The 17,998-nt window shown below is 33.7% G+C and overlaps 3 protein-coding genes and 1 long non-coding RNA gene across 9 annotated transcripts in view; 1 reads left to right on the forward strand and 3 right to left on the reverse strand.

Moving 5' to 3' along the window:
• Positions 1-722: 722 nt before the first annotated feature.
• Positions 723-5,483, reverse strand: LOC139993694 (GTP-binding protein 2). The gene is made up of 7 exons (XM_072015656.1): positions 5,255-5,483; positions 3,856-4,134; positions 3,476-3,769; positions 3,084-3,344; positions 2,622-3,012; positions 2,246-2,531; positions 723-2,147 (listed from the first exon to the last, which is right to left on the reverse strand). The coding sequence occupies exons 2-7, from the start codon at positions 4,130-4,132 to the stop codon at positions 1,866-1,868; spliced, it is 1,791 nt and encodes a 596-aa protein (XP_071871757.1). The 5' UTR covers positions 4,133-4,134; positions 5,255-5,483; the 3' UTR covers positions 723-1,865.
• Positions 5,484-5,546: 63 nt separating this feature from the next.
• Positions 5,547-17,998, forward strand: part of LOC139993692 (BTB/POZ domain-containing protein 7) — a 31,054-nt gene continuing 18,602 nt past the window's right edge. Inside the window, exons 1-10 of one of the 6 annotated variants that reach the window (XM_072015647.1) lie at positions 5,548-6,264; positions 8,145-8,241; positions 9,552-9,812; positions 10,008-10,372; positions 11,783-12,333; positions 12,536-12,699; positions 12,790-13,174; positions 13,250-13,402; positions 13,851-14,007; positions 14,127-14,305. In XM_072015647.1, the coding sequence (XP_071871748.1) occupies positions 9,571-9,812; positions 10,008-10,372; positions 11,783-12,333; positions 12,536-12,699; positions 12,790-13,174; positions 13,250-13,402; positions 13,851-14,007; positions 14,127-14,305 (2,196 nt within the window). In that variant the 5' untranslated portion in view covers positions 5,548-6,264; positions 8,145-8,241; positions 9,552-9,570. Of the gene's footprint in view, positions 6,265-8,144; positions 8,242-8,469; positions 9,148-9,534; positions 9,813-10,007; positions 10,373-11,782; positions 12,334-12,535; positions 12,700-12,789; positions 13,175-13,249; positions 13,403-13,850; positions 14,008-14,126; positions 14,351-17,998 lie in introns of those variants that run through there. The other 5 variants (XM_072015650.1, XM_072015651.1, XM_072015649.1 and 2 more) reach the window with 5 other exon arrangements.
• On the reverse strand, positions 13,486-14,420 carry LOC139993697 (uncharacterized). The gene is made up of 2 exons (XR_011801434.1): positions 14,280-14,420; positions 13,486-14,155 (listed from the first exon to the last, which is right to left on the reverse strand). It is a non-coding gene; the product is annotated as an uncharacterized lncRNA (long non-coding RNA).
• Positions 16,291-17,626, reverse strand: LOC139993696 (uncharacterized). The gene has a single exon (XM_072015659.1). It carries the CDS (start codon positions 17,624-17,626, stop codon positions 16,385-16,387), a length of 1,242 nt encoding a protein of 413 aa, XP_071871760.1. The 3' UTR covers positions 16,291-16,384.

Below are 17,998 nucleotides of genomic sequence, written 5' to 3' on the forward strand. Positions count from 1 at the left end.
GTTTTGACATTATTATTGTCAAAGCCATATATACATATGTCGGATCATCTTTGGAAAACGGGGCGTGTGATGAGTCTTGCTGCAAGTTGTCCATAGTTGTCTTATATCAGATGATGTTTGTTTATAGGAATGTATTACAAAAGTTAACAAGTGATATCGATGATTGAGTGATCGAGATGTCTATGACGATGAATTTAGGTTCGATAACGAATACACGGTCAACGGGATGACGATTTCAATTAGGTACTCGATGTTCACTGGGCTAGTCGAACCTATCGGATTGCGCCTCAGTCCAAGTGGAACTGCCCTTATATACTTCTCTCCGTATTCCTCAGATCAATCCCTGTTTTTAAGGAGAGTTATTTAATTACTTTATATCTCTGTTAGGTACACGTCCCTCTCGTGACCGTGGCTACGTTCAGTGACCCATTATGCCACTTCGAGCCAAAGCCCGCTGTCATAAATTTCAGATAATCATAATTGACTTAACTCATAAACAGCTATTTCTCAGTTTTATTGTTTAAGTACGACTATAATAAAAAGTTTGGACTAAAGTATTGGGGACCTTCCCAAATATTCCGAAAGAAAGGCTCCCGCGTCCCTTCATCTCCGACATATGTATATATTAGTTATCACATTGTTTGATCTACTTATTTTTGGACAATAAAGACGGATTTTTTTAGATATAAAATATGGTTCCAATATTTTAAATTCACTCCAAATAGACGTGTAAATTTTTCTGCTTTATTCAAAATATTTTACAGTTTATAATACAGCATTACACTTGAGATTTAATGCAAATAAAACAAAACCTTTTTCTTGGACGGCTGCATAATGATTTATGATTACAAAACATTTCAACATGATATGTAACCTCATATAGTCTTGAAGACTTGATCATTTACAATTTAGACACGTGCGCAAATACAACCGTCTTAAGTAACATTTTTTGATTCTTTGACAGAAAACATTTTTTCTTTCTATATACATAACACAAATATATATATATATATAAATATATAATTTTCTTTCTGAAAGTTCTATGAATTATAAACGATACAGCACTCAATGCTTATCATTTCACAATAGTAGTCTATTGCGAAAATTTTTATTCTGCGTTTCTCAACTATAACGTTTTTTTAGTCTTTCGTTTCTTAAATACTAGCAGAATAAATAGATTCATAGCCAAAATGAAGTTTTATAGAGAAACATTGCATTATTATAATGATTGTTCTCACAAAGAACTTTTAAACTACAGCGTCACACACAAAAAGATGACATAAAACGACCTTTTATTTCATATCACAAAATAAGCATAGTCGTTAGCGATTTCATAAATACTATAATGAAACAAAGGTACTATTTAAGGTCCATGAAATTTTATGATTCTAAGATTTTTCTGTCTTACAACTAAATTTATTTTCTCTTATGCACCTGAAGCAGAAGTATTTTTTTTTTAGCTATCAATCAATAATTTTCATCTGACACTGTTCATCCTATACTACTTCTTTCGTTACTGAACAACACATTTTTTAAGAAAAAGAAAGGCAGAAAATATATTATCAAGACCAGCTGTTCCTTGTCTTTCTCACATAAAAAAACTTCTCTATTTTAAGAGCATAGAAAACTAAACTAAATCAAGTCTAATCGAGTACATACATTCATTGTAGTAAACAGAAGAAGAAAATCGAAAACAAACAAAACCACTGTGTGCTTTATAACGAATATTATCGGTATTTTTTAAATACTTATGCCAGGCGCATGATATAATTACATCTAATATTACAGTAACTTTCTTATCATCTTCATAAATGTATTGCATACTTTAATACTTTTTACATGTAAAATTTTATTTGATTTATTTACTACATATTATTCTGCTGACCTATTAGTGGAAATATCTGTGTTATTTTACCGATTCCTTTAGTACGACCCTCTCGCAATAATAATCGCATACCGACGTGCAAATATTCCGGATGATTGACGAACCTAAACAACACGGATGCCGTATCGTTCGTTTGTAAACCTCTGTCTTTTGCGTCCATTATTCCTTTAATGATACACGTCTGTCTTACATTCCCTACATGTACAGTTGTTTGAAAACCGGAATATATTGCAGTCGCGTGGTACACTATTAATACAGTTGCCTAAAAATATACACATAAAATTATAATAAGTAATTTATTTAAATCTTATATGTATTCTTATATGTATTTTACGTGAGATATCATTATGTTGAACATACTTGGAAAAAAAGTGTAGCATGAGGTTGGTCCCATAGTGATATTAAAACCATTCCAGGTCTTAGATGGGGTAAAGGGGGGCTTCGATTTGTTGGTGGTGCTAATGTTAGACTAGCACTCTGCGATGCTCTTACTAAACAGCATGGAGTCTTGTTTCGATGTAAGCTAACAACTTTAACAGGACTGAATTCACCGTCTGGTAAAGGGCCTACCAACAATCGAGTTCCAGGAGCGATTGCTCCTCTCACAAGCAATCCTCCCAAAACAGGTTCGTTCAAACCTGCTACTCTATATGAAATAAAAGAAAACAGCTTGACTTTATAATTCATATGGTTACTGGATATAATCCTAATTATATTTTTAGAAAAAAGTATGCACCTGAAAGTTTCGTCAATTTGAAACAGACACGATTCAGGATCTGAATCTGGAGAATTCACGTTATATGGTGATAAATTCTTAATAAAATTTGTTAAATCTTCCAAACCCTCCCCGGTAACGCAACTCACATTGAAAACTGGTATTATGTCTGATTCATAATTCCACGACATTTGACTGTTATTATACATTATTAATTGCTTACAATATCCCTGTGCATTAATTGCGTTCTCTAACTGATTTATTGTTTCGGATATACTATAAAAACCAAGATCGATCTTGTTTACAACTATAAAAAATGGAAGTCCCAATGTAAGACATAACGCCATGTGTTCTTGCGACGCTTCATTCATAGGCGGTGCTACAACTAACATCACGTGATGAGGTGAATATCCTGAAAGATAGGGTTATAAATCACTCATTAATAAAATTTACAATTTACCAAGATAACTCGAGTTATCGTACCTGTGAGACCGAGTACCGTAGTCCTTAAATATTTACGATGACCGGCTAAATCTATAAATGTAACAACTTTCGACGCGTGTTCGCATATTTCTTCTGCAGTTGCCATTTCCGCATAATTTAGAACATGCCCTTTGCTATCAAAACCTATAATTTCGTGAGATATCGATGATGTACGACCTGTTTTTATCTCATGAAGGTGTCGTAACATATTTAGCCTTGCTCTCCCTCTACCATTATCTAGCTCACCCTGGGTTAATACTCCTATATACATTTCAGATACATTAAAATTTACATTTCAATTCAATTGTTATAAACTAAATGAACAACGAATTTAGCAGAGTAAACTCTAAGTATATTTCTCTACCTTAAATGTCCTCTGCTAATCCTCTCACCTAAGAGAGTTGATTTTCCAGCATCCTGGGCACCAGTGACTGCAAGTCTCAAATCAATAATACTATCTTGATCCTCTCTATCCCCTTTCCTTAACTTTCTTATTAAAACTTCTGCTATCTGTCTTTCCTCTTTATTGTGACGTGTGGTTATATCTTTATTTTTAGAATTGGCATGTCTTTCACGTAGTATACTTGTTGTAGCACCTAATCTAGCTGCCATATCATTTAGAGTTTTTAATGATGCCTTCATGTCTTCTCTTGATAAGCCTGTTAATTTTCCATTATCTTCCACACCTAATAATTAAATAACAATATGATAAATAATAAAGTCACTAAAGATATATGATTAGATAATTATAGTTTATAAAACAGTTTCATACCAATTTGATAAATAGCTTCCCCGTGGCCTTCTCTGAGACGCCATTTCATTTGTGTTACAAGATGTTCAAACCGTTGACTAGATGGATTTATTAGCTTTAGTTTATATTCAACATTACCCTGTTCAGGTTCTGGTGGTAGTCTTTCCTCCTGATCATCATCAATACTTGAATTTTCACAGTCTGACATTCGATTTCCTTCGTTCTCTGAATCATTCCAAATATCTTTCTGGCTGTGTTTGTTATTATCTGGATCAAACAATTCCAAGAATGACTCCATATCTATAAATAAGAAACAATAACCATCATAAAATATATTTAGAACAATATTTAAAACAGTGTCCTATATTTAATGATATTTAATAAACAAAACAATAAATTATTTTACATGCACATAAAATCATTTTGAAAGCTTGAACTATTAATGATCATAACATTCTTTTGTTATTGTGGCCAACAATCTTGACTGAAATCTAGTTCATTACCAATTCATAAATTATAAGTTACATCATATGATATTGCATCATGTTCAAATACCTTAAATTATATTTAGTGTATATAAAGTGCAATATTACAGTAAGCAGTGTTTATATATGTTATTATTTCATTTTATACATTACAAAAGTATGCTTAATATAAATTTGCAACATAAGTATAATAAAATCTTAATACAAAAACATTAAAAAATTTAAACTAATAAAATAATCAATATTTAAGATTTTCAAATAGTTAATTAGAATTAATCCAGAAAAAATAAGTGAAATTTATCTATTTGCAAATTTACAATTTTACATTGCTAAAATATTTTCAAATTACATAATGTCGAGTAATACAGAGCAATATTAATCAATATTAATTAATATACATTTTCGCAATAAGCGTTAAATTAAAAATTACGTTATTCATTTATTTATTCATTTTATTCGTGAAATAAAATTCTATCGCTTACATAAATGATATATTTGCATTACAAAAGTATTTCATGTAAATAGATTTTTCTGTCCTCGCGTTAATTCACGTTTATACAAATTTCTCTGAAAAAGACTTTGAAACATATTTAGAAGGACGACAACTTGTAAAATATTCGAGCGCGCCAAATCAATGGATCCACACTACGTTATAACAGCTGTACATATACATATGCAATATCGCTTGACTCAACGAAAACGAAAACAAAACTGTATGCAAACAAAGTTGTTTGTGACCCACGAGCACGGATGTATTTATGGATCACAGTTGGTGGATTGTACCTGCCAAATACGATATTTACGGAGTTAAAAGATCTTATTGTCAAAACGGGGATGTATTGCAAAATTGAAAATGATCTATATGATAAAGAAAACATCAAATGACTAGACGCGCATTTATGATGATTCAACGAAAAACGGCTGAAAAGACTTACTGCATTTTACAAACAGTAGTTTTCCCTTGGCTGGACGTATACTCCTGGAATCGAAATCGCGTTTGACACCCACGTCAGAGTTGAATAACACAGCATGCGAACCTCTCACTTTCCCTCCCGCTTTTTTCAACACCTGACTGTACACGATTCAATCGAGATCTGACTGTTACCAGCCTCGACGATTCATTCTTCTGCGCTTGAAACAACTTTAGTTCCAATTCCAATCGAAAATTTGTTGGAGATGACGCTGCGAACGCGTCCATTGTGGCTCCACCTTTAGGGTGAAGAATCTATTAGTTCCATGGAAACGCAGGGTAACAGTTCGTAACAACCGTTCCATGGAATTCGTTTAAACAAAAACAAACCGCGTTATTCTTCGGTAATATTAAAGAAATATATTTTATTGCCACTGCTATTAACGATCAGTAAACCTAACCTCTTTGTCGCTCCAATTCCATCAAGATTTGGACATGGAGTACTTCATCGCGGAATTGTGTATTCGCGCATGATCAGATGTAATATAAATCTTTCGGTGTCAGAAAAATTTCTTCTCTGTGTGTATGCCTTAAACGATACTGTTATCTGTGAAAGCGTCGTGAACGTAAACAATACTATTTCACACATTATTTTTAACGTTCCGTGTTATTTTCGTTTCGCCTATCATCGAGCTCATTGCAGTTAGCAATGACTGCCGTCGAGGTTTGTTTTCGTGCGACCAGACGGTTTTCTGTGTTCCCAATAATACGTCGTCGTCTGTATGGCTCTATTTACTTAACGTGTCTGAATGCTCGTCTCTCGTAAACCTGTCTCATAGATTTCGTTAATACAGAAATGCGAGGTACAGATGATACATATCGTGCCGCGATTAACTTTTATTTACATGCAGACTAAGTTGACGAGCATAAACATGGCCGTCGCGCTTTGTGATGATTACTTGTGCCAGTTTGAATTCAAGGAAGTCCCTCGAGAATGGAAATAATGGATGGAACGCATGCACCCGAGATATCCAGGTAACGAGACACTTCCGTGCTTCCTTGACGTTCCCGACGTACTCTGTGATTATATCTCTATTTAAGATTTTATTGTATCTCGATATTATCGTCTACCACGTATACCTGCACGCTCGTTATTAGATATGTGCTCCTTCTTCCTTTTTTTTTTTTTTTTTTTTTTTTTGTTCTCTATTCTTTCCCCACGTAATCGCGGAGGTGACTGAACTTGCTAAGCGTACGTCATACGCATTGTTACACGTAACGCGATTGCAATCATAGCTCAGCTGACTACTATTGACCTATTGATGTGTTACTGTCAGTAGAAGTTCTCTGGCTTATTGTTTTGTAATGGAGTTACTGGGTGTTCTGCCTTTTTATTTTTTCGTGTGTTGTGTTCTTCACCCTTGCTTCGTCGAATTAGTGATGTTTTTAGTGGATTTTATGTTATATTCGTTTAATGTAATGTGTTAGTGCAATTGTGTTTGATTGTACAATTATAAGTGCTTTATTTTTATTTTGTAGTACAAGCAATATATTTTTATCGTATATAGGAATCTAAATATTTATTTACATTTATTAGTTATTGTTTGATTTATATTTGGTTTTAATTGTCTCTGTATTTTTATGAATTAGTTATATTTTGTACTGATATATATTAAAATTAAAAATGTATATATTTAAATGTAAAAACAGTATATTTGAGAAATACATTTGTGTTAAACTAATTTTTGATTGTGTATTTCCTTTAGAATTATGCTTATGTAAATATGGGATGAAATACTTTGACCCATTTTGATGTTTGTAAATGAATGTTCTACTTATACTTTGAATTTGTATATGAATATGTTAAAAAATTGTGTATTGGATATATGTTTGCAAAAAATGTGTCTAGTAAGAGAATATAAGCGACAGTCAGCTAAATACATAATAAATATTATGTAATAATAAAAAGTATATTCGAATTTATATTTTTGTTTAATATTATATAGTATATATTAATATATAAGTAACACATTTTTTAAAAATCATATATTTTGTAAGCTTTGATAGCACTTTGGTAGCAAGATTTTTAATACTCACTTTAATAATATTTTGAAATGAAGTTTTCTCCTTGATATTATCATATTTTATTTTTTGTATGTAAAGTAGATTAAATTTTAAAGGTCATTTAGATATTTATAAATGTTGGAATAAGGTTATATTTAAAGTTTGTTCCATGTACTTCCAATTGCTTATTTTAAGTTTCAAAGGGCAAAGTTGATTAGGATTGCCATTGGTATTAGCATTTCATTTTTAGCGTAAATTAATTAATGCAGTTTTCATGCATTCAGCTTTACAACGTCATTGACCTTTTATTTAATTCATTATATTATAAATATTTTCATTCTTATCATTAAAGATATCAGAATATGCAAAAAAAATTGTGTCTATAATAATTAATAGTTGTAATCAGTTGAATATTTTTTACATTCAAATGTAATAGACATTGATGATTATTATACAGCATTTAGATGCTTTGAAAACCGGTTTCATCATCGAGTCATATCTGTCATATAAAATAATCAAATAAAGATTGCAACTGCACTAGTACACTTGTGAAATTATATAATAAAAGAAACTAGACCAAAGAGGTCACAAATACATCAGTGTTATCAATATTACACTACTAAGCTAATTCAAAGTATTTGTTTCATTGCACTTGCCTGCGAGCAGTTACTTTTAATAGAGATTAGTGCTTATTTCCAAGGCTTCTGCATAGATGAGACAAATTGGAGAGTTTTAAAAAGAAATCTTTACCTCCCAGAACAGCTTGATAAGAATAATCCTCGTAAGATTATTATATGACTTTAATATGTCATTCAGCATTTGATGACTTCCAAAAATTTGTTCATTTCAAGCCTCGATAATTTCGTCGGAAATGGATGAAAAATGTATCGAGCATTGAGCGTATCCATTTAAAAGGCGCTTCCGAATTCAATGCAGTGCACTTTCTAGGTAAATATCGTATGTTGGCTAAGAAAGTGAAAGTTTAAGATGCGATCAGCAACTTTCGTTATTTTTACGTAAATCGTTTCGTCACGTGCTTACACGGTCCTTTTTTTCTTCCTTTTCTCTTTTTGTAAACGAAAAAATTGAAGCAACACAATGAAGAAATAAAAACACTTTGAACGATATACAATCGAAAACGTTTAAAATAATTCGTTTTTTTCGTAGGCAGTAAATTCGACGAAATGAATTTTTTAGGTAGTACATATAGAATCGACTGTTGTGCATGATAAAAATTTTAATTGTATCACGGAAAACGAGAATGCATTTGACATCGTTGCTTTGAAATATTGACCTTGATATGCATTAGTTTTCAACATTTTAACAAATATGCACAGGTAATGAATACCGTGTACAATAAAACAAATAGAAAGGAAGAAAGATATTTAAAGAAAAAAAAAAAAAAAAAAAAAAAACGATGTCTATATGTGTGTGTATGTGTTCAGATAAATTAGCAACTGATACTTATTTTTTTCCGAGTTACTATATTTTCTTTTTTACATCATCACTCGAAATATACGATCGCATATTTGGTCAATGTTTAAAGTGACCCGTCTGCGTGGACTTAGATAAGAACGAGACCGGAAAGAAGTTTTTTAACAAAACATTTGTCCAGCGCAGACATTGTAAACTTTTCAATAAAATAACATCGAATAAGAAGTTTCTGCAAATAATATTTTCGTCTTTCGTCTTTTATCATTAAAGTATCTTTATGCGCTGATGTGGATGTTTAACATGTTTTGTGTCACGTGTAAATGATTAAAATATTTAAACGAAATGAATCTAAAGAAGATCATTCTTAGGATTTATTTGCAGATCGTTGAAACTTTAGAAAAAAATATTAAATTTGATATGGTATAAAATTTATTAATATCGCATAATGTCTGTCCATTATTAATGGAAAACAAAATGTTTGAACATATCTTCAGTGGAAATTTCTATTTGATAAATGAAAATAATTATTAGAAACAGATACTCTTTGAGAAGTGATTAAAAAATTTATTAAAAAATACTAATCTTCCTATGATACGAAACGTGTTAATATTCTGGCAAAATTTAATTTATAAATTTAATTTGCAATTAAATTTAAATTTAAAATATCTATTAATTACGAAAAGATAAGAGAGACCTTCGAACAAATTTTCATAAACAATTTTGGAAAACAATATTCGAAGTTTGAGCGTGGTAATTACGCGTGATAAACACGAGTGGAATTAAGGAGATGTATTTATCGTATAAAAGGTGCACAATGATTTCAGGCTGTTGTCTGGGTGAGCAATGAATGTATTCCGAATTTTGACACCGTGTGTATTGCAACGTAGACGACCAAAGGAGGTTGATAATTCCGATAAAAGGGATTGCTGGTTCGTGAAAAGACGGCGTGGAGATGCTTCCTACATGATACATAGAATGGGTGCTTCTGCATCGTCAAGCATTACCAGTGTAGGTGGAGATTCGGTCCAAGCAGCTAGACTTTCATCCTCTGGTAATCCACCTGATCAACATGGCATTGCTATCAGGTATTTAAACATTTAACATTGGATCTCATTATCGGAGTCGCTCCGTTTCTCTTCATCGGCTAGATCTGTACACTATAGAGATCTTATTTTAACGATATTCGCACAGCTGCGAGTATCTTTAGCTGCGCTTTAATGAGTTCTTTGACCTCGGGTTAACGATTACGGGATTGATAAAAATCGTATGTCCATTTTCAGGGAAAAGAAGAAGAAAATGACGGGGTTCGCGACTTTACGGAAGAAGTTCATTCGAAGACGTCGGTCTTCAAAGGCCTGCGACCATGGTAGGATAATCCGAGATTTGGTCTCAACATGGAGCCATTTAGAGGCAACGGCGCTTTTGGAGGAGTACGAGGCGTTGGCTGCATTAAAGGATCTCCATGTTCAAGCCGAATTAGCTAGACCACCGGCTGCCACATACAAACAGGATTTGTCGATGTTGTACGACTATAAACATTGTTCTGATGTGGATCTCGTCTACCGAGGAGCATGCTTCCCTGTTCACAGAGCCCTGTTGTCAGCCCGTTGTCCCTACTTTAGAGATTTGCTGGCTGGATGCCCGGGTATATAATTATTCTTCTCTTTGGAGTAGTCTAACACGTTCACTGCTTGTTAGCCTTCTATCACTTACTATCTGTATCTTAGTAAGTCATTTTTATATAAATCCTATCTTTATAACGTAAGATTTTATATATGAAGATAACATGTGAATAATATGATATAGTATCGTGAAGTAATCATGTAAAACTCGATGAACTTGTAAAGAGATGTAGATAAAAGTGAACGTGCTGATGGGCCAGAAGGGATAGGAAATCCCCATGGGTCATCGGGCTCAGCGACTTGTCCATGGCCCTTTCGGAAAAGGAGGTATCTGGAAAGGCGAACGTGACTATATTTGGTCATAGACTATAAAAACGCGTGTGTGGTGGGAGTACGAAAACCGTTAAAAGGAACGCTTTGTTGTCTAAATAATTATAGTTTTTTGTTTTGTTCAATCTCGGCTCGAGCCCTCCGAAATTATAGTGATTTTATTTTATATATGTATTTACAAATGATAAAACAGAAAACTATAATTATTTAACTAAATCTATTTCTTAATAAATTAATGTATTACAACTAGAGTAACTAAATCAATACAACTAATCAACTCGTAACCACTAATGATAACTTACAACTCATGTCAATCAATGACAATAACAACTTTTTCCACCAAAGCGTCTCTTTTTAACGGTTTCCGTACTCCCACCACACGCACGTTTTTACAGTTGTCCATGAGCAAATATGGTCACGTTCGCCTTCCCAGATACTCCTTTTCCTGAAAGGGCCGCGGACATGTCGTTGAGCTCGATGACCTATGGGGATTTCCCATCCCTTCTGGCCCGTCAGAACTTTTACTTTTGCACTCCTTACAAGTTCATCGATTTTTACACGGTTATTTCACGATACTACATTGATAAGATCATTTTTTTAATCTTTTTATTTGTATGTCGTTTAGCAACTAAAAGAATTTATTTGAGTATGAAATAGTAGAAGAAAAGGACAACTTGATAGATTTTGAAAACAGATGGTTCATCCATAATGATTTGTAAGAGACGACTAATATTAGTTTAATCATGTTACTTTTGCTTGGTTATCATTATATACTCATACAAAGTAATTATAATTTTTTAAATGATCAAGAAGATAATAAAAATGCATTATATAATCCCAAAATCAAATGGAAAGGTAGTTTTGATGTGGAATTAGTTATCAACATATTATAGTTTAAAATCGCTCTTTTATAAAAGACGGGAAATGTGCCTTATTATGTTTTTCATTTGTAACTTTCGTATATGATTTATATGAATTATTATGCAAGATTATTTCCGAACTCTGTATGTTTTAATTTATACACTATATAAGTACTGCAGTGAACGCGTTAATCGTTTGATGACTGAATTGAAAAAATTAATTTTAATTTTATTGAATCGTAGGATACGGTGCTAGAATATGTTTGGAGCTGAGAACACCGAATCTCGAAGTACAAATGTTTTCAGCATTATTGCGATATCTCTACACTGGTGATATTTGTCCACACGATGCAGCTCTGGAGGCGAATCTCTTGCGACGACTGAGCGAAGAATTCGGCACGCCGAATCCGTTGGAACACGATCTCAGATACCTGCTGGACACCGGTGATTACGCGGACGCTGCGTTAGTGTTCACATCGGACAGTGATTACCAGAGACCAGATAGTGGAAGTTCAGAATATGGATTCCGGCCAAAGTTAGAACTGCCATGTCATAAAGCGATACTTTCTGCGAGATCCCCGTTCTTCAGAAACTTAATACAAAGACGGACTAGATCTGGGGAAGATCACACAGAAAGAGCGCTTCATATACCCACTAGAATAGTTTTGGATGAGAGTGTAATACCCAAACGATACGCCAGAGTATTGTTACATGCAGTGTATTTAGATACAGTTGATTTATCGTTAATTATGAGAGGTAATGGTTGCGGGAACAGCGCTGGTAGTCTCGGAGAGGTAATTATATTATTTTCCATAAATATACCTTAACTAATTTTTTGAGCCAAGACCAAATGTAGCTTACGTCTATATGAATATTTATTGCCGTTTTTTTAAGTACTTTATTTATTATTTAAATAAGAAAGTTCTATTAGTAATTTCAAGAAAGGTAATTTATCGTTTGATTGTAAATTATCCTTGTCCATATGTTTGTTCTCAGGTTCAGGCTCTTACTCATACTGGACGTGTTCGACCAAGTCCCTTAGAAGAAGCGATGGAATTGTACCAAATCGGCAGATTTTTGGAACTAGATATATTGTCACAGGGTTGTGAAGATCTTATTTTAGAATACCTTACATTGGAATCGCTCCCAACTGTTTTGAAGTGAGTTTCCCATAATTTGGAACATTATTAAATGAAATGCATCTTTCAAGAATTCATTGTTCTTATCGAATTCCAATTATATTTTTATAGGTGGGGCAGTCAACCTCACGGATCGGCATGGGTACATAGACAAGCTTTGCATTATTTAAGAGAGGAATTCCAGCCAGTCGCTTCTTCTTCTATTCTCCATCAATTGGACCACGTACATTTGGCGAACGTTTTGCAAAGTCATTTCTTGCAAGCGAGCGAACTTGAAATACTGCAGGCGGTACTCAAGTGGGGGGAACAAGAATTGGTGCGTCGTATGGAAGATCGGGAACCAAATTTGCTCAGTCATACAGTGCACTCTGTGACAAGAAAGGGGTTGAAGAAAAGGGATTTAAGCGATATAGAGTTGCGAGAGATACTTAGCGAGCTTCTACCGCTTGTCAGAATGGATCACATATTACCCCCAAATAGTGAAGCGCTGGCTCAAGTACGAAACATTAAACTCGCTCAAATATAGATACTCATCTTTATATGATGTTCAATGAAACTTTTTTGTGTTTAGGCTATTAGAAGAGGATTAGTTTCAACTCCACCGAGTCATATGATAGGAGATGAGAGGGAGAATTTACGAATGAATGCATGGATAAGGGGAGGGAAGAAAAATGGATTTTTTGTAAGGCCACGCCTGTTCATGCCTTATTACGAGGAAATAAAGGTAAACGTAATTTTTATTTAAAAATGAAACGAGTTCCTTGATAAGAAATTATAAAAAGATTAATCTCATTGCTAAAACAAATATATCGAATAAAAACAAACTTATTTATATTCTGCGAGATTAGTTATGATGAAAATTATTTTATATCGATGACAACGTTGTTTACTAATATTATCATTTAAATCCATCAAGATACTTTGAGAGTGGTGCTTATTAATTATCATATAGAACATTGTAAACAAAATTGTTAATTTGAAAATTTCTACATTATAACACGAATCAATGTACAGGAATATTCCTTAAAATTAAACTGAAATGATTTATTCAAATCATTTATCATCAGTCCTTCGGTTACAGATTATTATATATCTTCCAATAATTGTCACGATATAATAAAATTAGTTTGTGCTGATATATTCTAATCTAAGATAAATAAATCTTCTTACAGTCTTTAGTTGAGGAACAAATGGTCCAAGAAGCAGATTTAGTGAGATTGCGAAGGCCACGGTATGTGGCCGATATTCCCGATGCCTTGTACATGGTTGATGAGAAACCAAGACCAATGGGTACAGCCGGGGTGGATGTTCTCGCCGCAGCGTTTCCAGGTATTTTGATCGCTATTTTCTTATCAAACTGTTTGACAGTTCTATTGTGATTTGACAAGATATAAAGAAATTCACTCTGCCAAAGCGAGAATGGGTATTTGTTATGTGTTCTATTCAAGTTCCAGATTCCGCGACCTTGGCAGCTATGCTGAAGCGAGAGCAGAAATTGAGGCAGTCTCCCAGTTGTCAGAGAGCTATCAGTTTGCCGCTTTCATCGCGACACGAAATTAATAGGCAAGTACGACTACGTGTTGTGAGGGAGTTCAACCTACCTGACACGGTGGCGGATCTGTTAGAAGTGAGTACTTTTCTCCTCCTGTTTCGTAGAATAATTCTAGAGTGACCTGTACAAACAATTTTAGGATATTCTGAAAAACATAAAAGTTTGCACATCTTACGTAAACGAAGTAATCTGCATTAACATACTTCTCGGAATTCAAAACAGAAAATTTGTATTCTTTAAGTTATAAACGAATGTATTTCTAGTTACTGTTTGCTGTTTTTATTATTTTTGCGCTGTCAACGAATATATCATGAATTATTGCTTGTTGTTTATATTTCACTTTTTTTATTTTATTAGCAAACATGGTTTAGATAAATATCAGTTGCAATTAATGAGAAATGGTGGTATTCGCTGTAATTGGCTATTTATTGTTTCAACTTAGTTAACTCGATTAATCGAGAGAATGAAAATTAGTTTCGATTGATGTGTTTCAATGTCATGTTACATAAAACATGTGTCATTATATCGGGTTCCGCAGGGGCATATCGATGCGAAACGAAATAAGATTCTGCTCGATTCACCTTCAGAAACCTCTAGAAACTTCTAAAAATTACGATATAATAATAATTACAATATAAATTAGAAAATTAGAAGAAACGAACGATAATGAAAATAAATTTTATTCGCATTATTTTTATGTAATAAAATAGATTTTTTATTGCGGAAAACAATTATATCTATGTGCAAAATAACATGATGCAGGTATCTACAATAATATTACAGAATCAGTTTCATAAAGTAAACACTTTCTTCGAATTTGACTTTTAAACAACTAGTTATTTTTTAGAGCTTAACAATATTAGAGCCCTTATGAACATATTTGGTGTTTTCTTAAGACTAAATTCTTAAATTGTAAAAGTCTCTAATATCCTTAAAATCCTATATACACTTTTATATGTCGGGTTCACATTATGATTAGGGGCGTGTAACGAATCTTCATTTGGATTAGGCATTGTTATTACGCAATAGAGAAGATATCTACTAGTACAAATATGATTATTACAGAATTTGACAAGTAACCATGGTAATTAGATACTCAAGATGTTAATGACAATGATCTTAGGTTCAATAACGAATCCGCGGTCAACGGGATAAATATACTTCTTCCAAAGTCTAAGTCGGTCTCTTTGTTAAAAACGTGTAATATCCACTGATCGTAAAGACGTTATTCTACTCGCTGATGAGATCGCACGAGAATGTTCCTCTCCGTCACAGTGATGCTGCAGAGGAAAACTATGATGGGGTGTGTCTCAGGGCACGAGATCATCGGATTCGTCGAGGACAACCTTCGTTCAGAAAGTGATGGAAATGGATTGTTGCTTTTAATTGGTTAATTTCTATGTTGGTGGTTAGAGAAAGATGCTAGCCGTCCTTGAGAGGAAGTTGCTAGCGGGAAGCGTCGTTCGTGAGAAAAGCAGATTTCCTGTATCTTCCTGTAGTAGGTGATAGATTTAGAGACTGTTAGGATAAAGGCTGTTTGTTCGTTTGAAAGACTTTAGTTAACTAAATCCTAAGATTTATAGCAGGTTCTCAGGCTAGCTGAACATGTACTGTGGAGATGCATCGACATCTGGTAATCATGTTGCCCGAAGAATAGGGGCTGTGTGTGGCGAACCACGGGGCAGAAACCATTGGAATATTTACTGTCGAGTGCCGCTGCAACTATTCTTTTTAAGGAGAGCTATACAATTACTCTATACCTCTATTAAGTAAAAACGTTCATCCCGTGACCGCGGCTACGTACCGCCGTACGACTAGTTGTCGCCTAGTTGTCGCCTAGTTGTCGCCTAGTTGTCGCCTAGTTGTCGCCTTGAGCCCAAACTTATTATCGTAAATTTCGGACAATTATAATCGGGTTAACTTATAAAAATTAAAGTATTGGGGATTTTCCAAAGAATTCCAAAGGGAAGGCTCGGTGTCCTTTCATCTCCGACATATATATATTATAAACAATTTACATTTTATATACATTTTAACAATACATCATATATCAACATTCATTATCTACAATAAATTTTATACCTTTTATCCTGTATAAAAGTACCATTCAATTCATAAAAAAACTATTTAACAAGATAAAACATAGAAACAACATTATTTAAGTAGCCATCCCCTTTTGTCGAATAGAGTCACAATGTGCAATAATTTTCGTTTATATATTACATTATCAGATACATCTATGAAAACATTGCTACCCTCCACGTTCTCTGATTCTGAGATACTTTTCTTAGGTGCCTGAATCACTTGAGCCATCATGATACATTGATTGAATTTTACAGGCCCACAACGATTCAGAATTTCGTCGAACTTCTGCCTGGAAAATTTTTCCGTGTCTACGTTTAGCGTCTTTAACATTTTAATGAAACAAGAATAATACAAGTCAAACATATGGTCCAGTTTATTATCCAGAATCTCTTCGTTCGCGCTCGACACGAGAAAGAAGATCAGATCTTTCATACCGTAATCATATGCGGATAATTGAAAATCTACGATCTTCATATCGATTAGCTCTCCTTTTTCATCGTGTCGGAACATCATATTGTTCACCCAAAAGTCACTGTGAACAAATGTTGCCCAAGGTTCTTCCGGTTTCTTAAGATTTTGGTTTGCCTCAAGACCGTACTCTATGGTCTTATTAATTCGATGTAAATACGGTCTAATTTCCTCCATGCTCTCTAAATCCGATTTACTTTTCCCAAACATGTCCTTAACACACTTTTCTGTGATTTCACTTGAAACGTCTAAAAATACTTCTGCCGCTATTCCTTCATATAAATGAGGTTTCTTCATCTTTAAAGCAATGCCGAGAGCGTGTAACTTGGCTAGAGATTCGATTGCAAATTCTGTGTGCTTCTTATCTAGTCCAAAGATTCGATCTCCCGTATCGTAGCCACTGATCTTCAGGTTCTCCAAAATGATAGCAGCTTGTTCGTCAAATTGTTCTGGATTTTTCAAACCTAGTCTTCCCCCAAAGAACTTTGGTACTAGATCTCTCATGTCCTTCTCGTTGATACCACTTTCTATTTGAAGGTTTGTGAATTCCTTCACCATCACGCTGTAGAATTGTAGCTCCTTCCTGAATGTCACTGGACTGTTGAACAAGCCCAATAGATAAGCGGAAGTTGGTGGAAGTTTCGCGACCAGATGAAGAGTCTCCGTTTTGTTGCTTGACCGCGTTAAGGTGACAATGATGGCCAGCATGATGCTTCCAAAGTTCTCGCCTGGCGCGGTTAGAGGCTTCCATTCAACATGCTTTATTTGAAGATCGTTACCAAGACTTTGTCTTAAAAGCACGTCCAACTTTTGAACTGACAATGGCTCGTCTGACGCGTACATTATTTATCTGAAAGAATATTTGATGGTTCTCATTGTTGTCTTGCAGATATTGAAACCTGCTTTTGCTTGAGATTAAAGAAAACTATTATTTGGTTGGGTAATAACTTCGCTCACCTTCCATTACTGTTCGCATTTCGAAAAATATTATGAAAAACGTAAATTTATAGCGAAATGAGATAAATAAGTTATGTTGATTAAGAAGTATTAAGAGATGCTGTTCTTTCAATAAATCGTGAATGGATTTAATGCTCCACCTAATACATTTTATTGCATATAAAAATTAAATTATTAGTCGGGACATAATGATTTCTTCACTTATGGATGACCTATATTTTAACATGTCGTTTAATTTCTAATAAAATAAATAATGTT

The sequence above is a fragment of the Bombus fervidus genome, chromosome 13 (assembly GCF_041682495.2).
Source record: "Bombus fervidus isolate BK054 chromosome 13, iyBomFerv1, whole genome shotgun sequence".
Classification (NCBI taxonomy): Eukaryota; Metazoa; Arthropoda; class Insecta; order Hymenoptera; family Apidae; genus Bombus; species Bombus fervidus.

What these genes read in the sequence shown, in the direction of transcription:
- LOC139993696 (XM_072015659.1), bottom strand. Translation starts at nt 17,626, where the DNA reads ATGTACGCGTCAGACGAGCCATTGTCAGTTCAAAAGTTGGACGTGCTT.
- LOC139993694 (XM_072015656.1), bottom strand. Translation starts at nt 4,132, where the DNA reads ATGGAGTCATTCTTGGAATTGTTTGATCCAGATAATAACAAACACAGC. An exon ending in TGGAAAATCAACTCTCTTAG is followed by an intron (nt 3,345 to 3,475) that starts GTGAGAGGATTA and finishes AAATGTATATAG; the next exon opens with GAGTATTAACCCAGGGTGAG. An exon ending in CAAATTGACGAAACTTTCAG is followed by an intron (nt 2,532 to 2,621) that starts GTGCATACTTTT and finishes TATTTCATATAG; the next exon opens with AGTAGCAGGTTTGAACGAAC.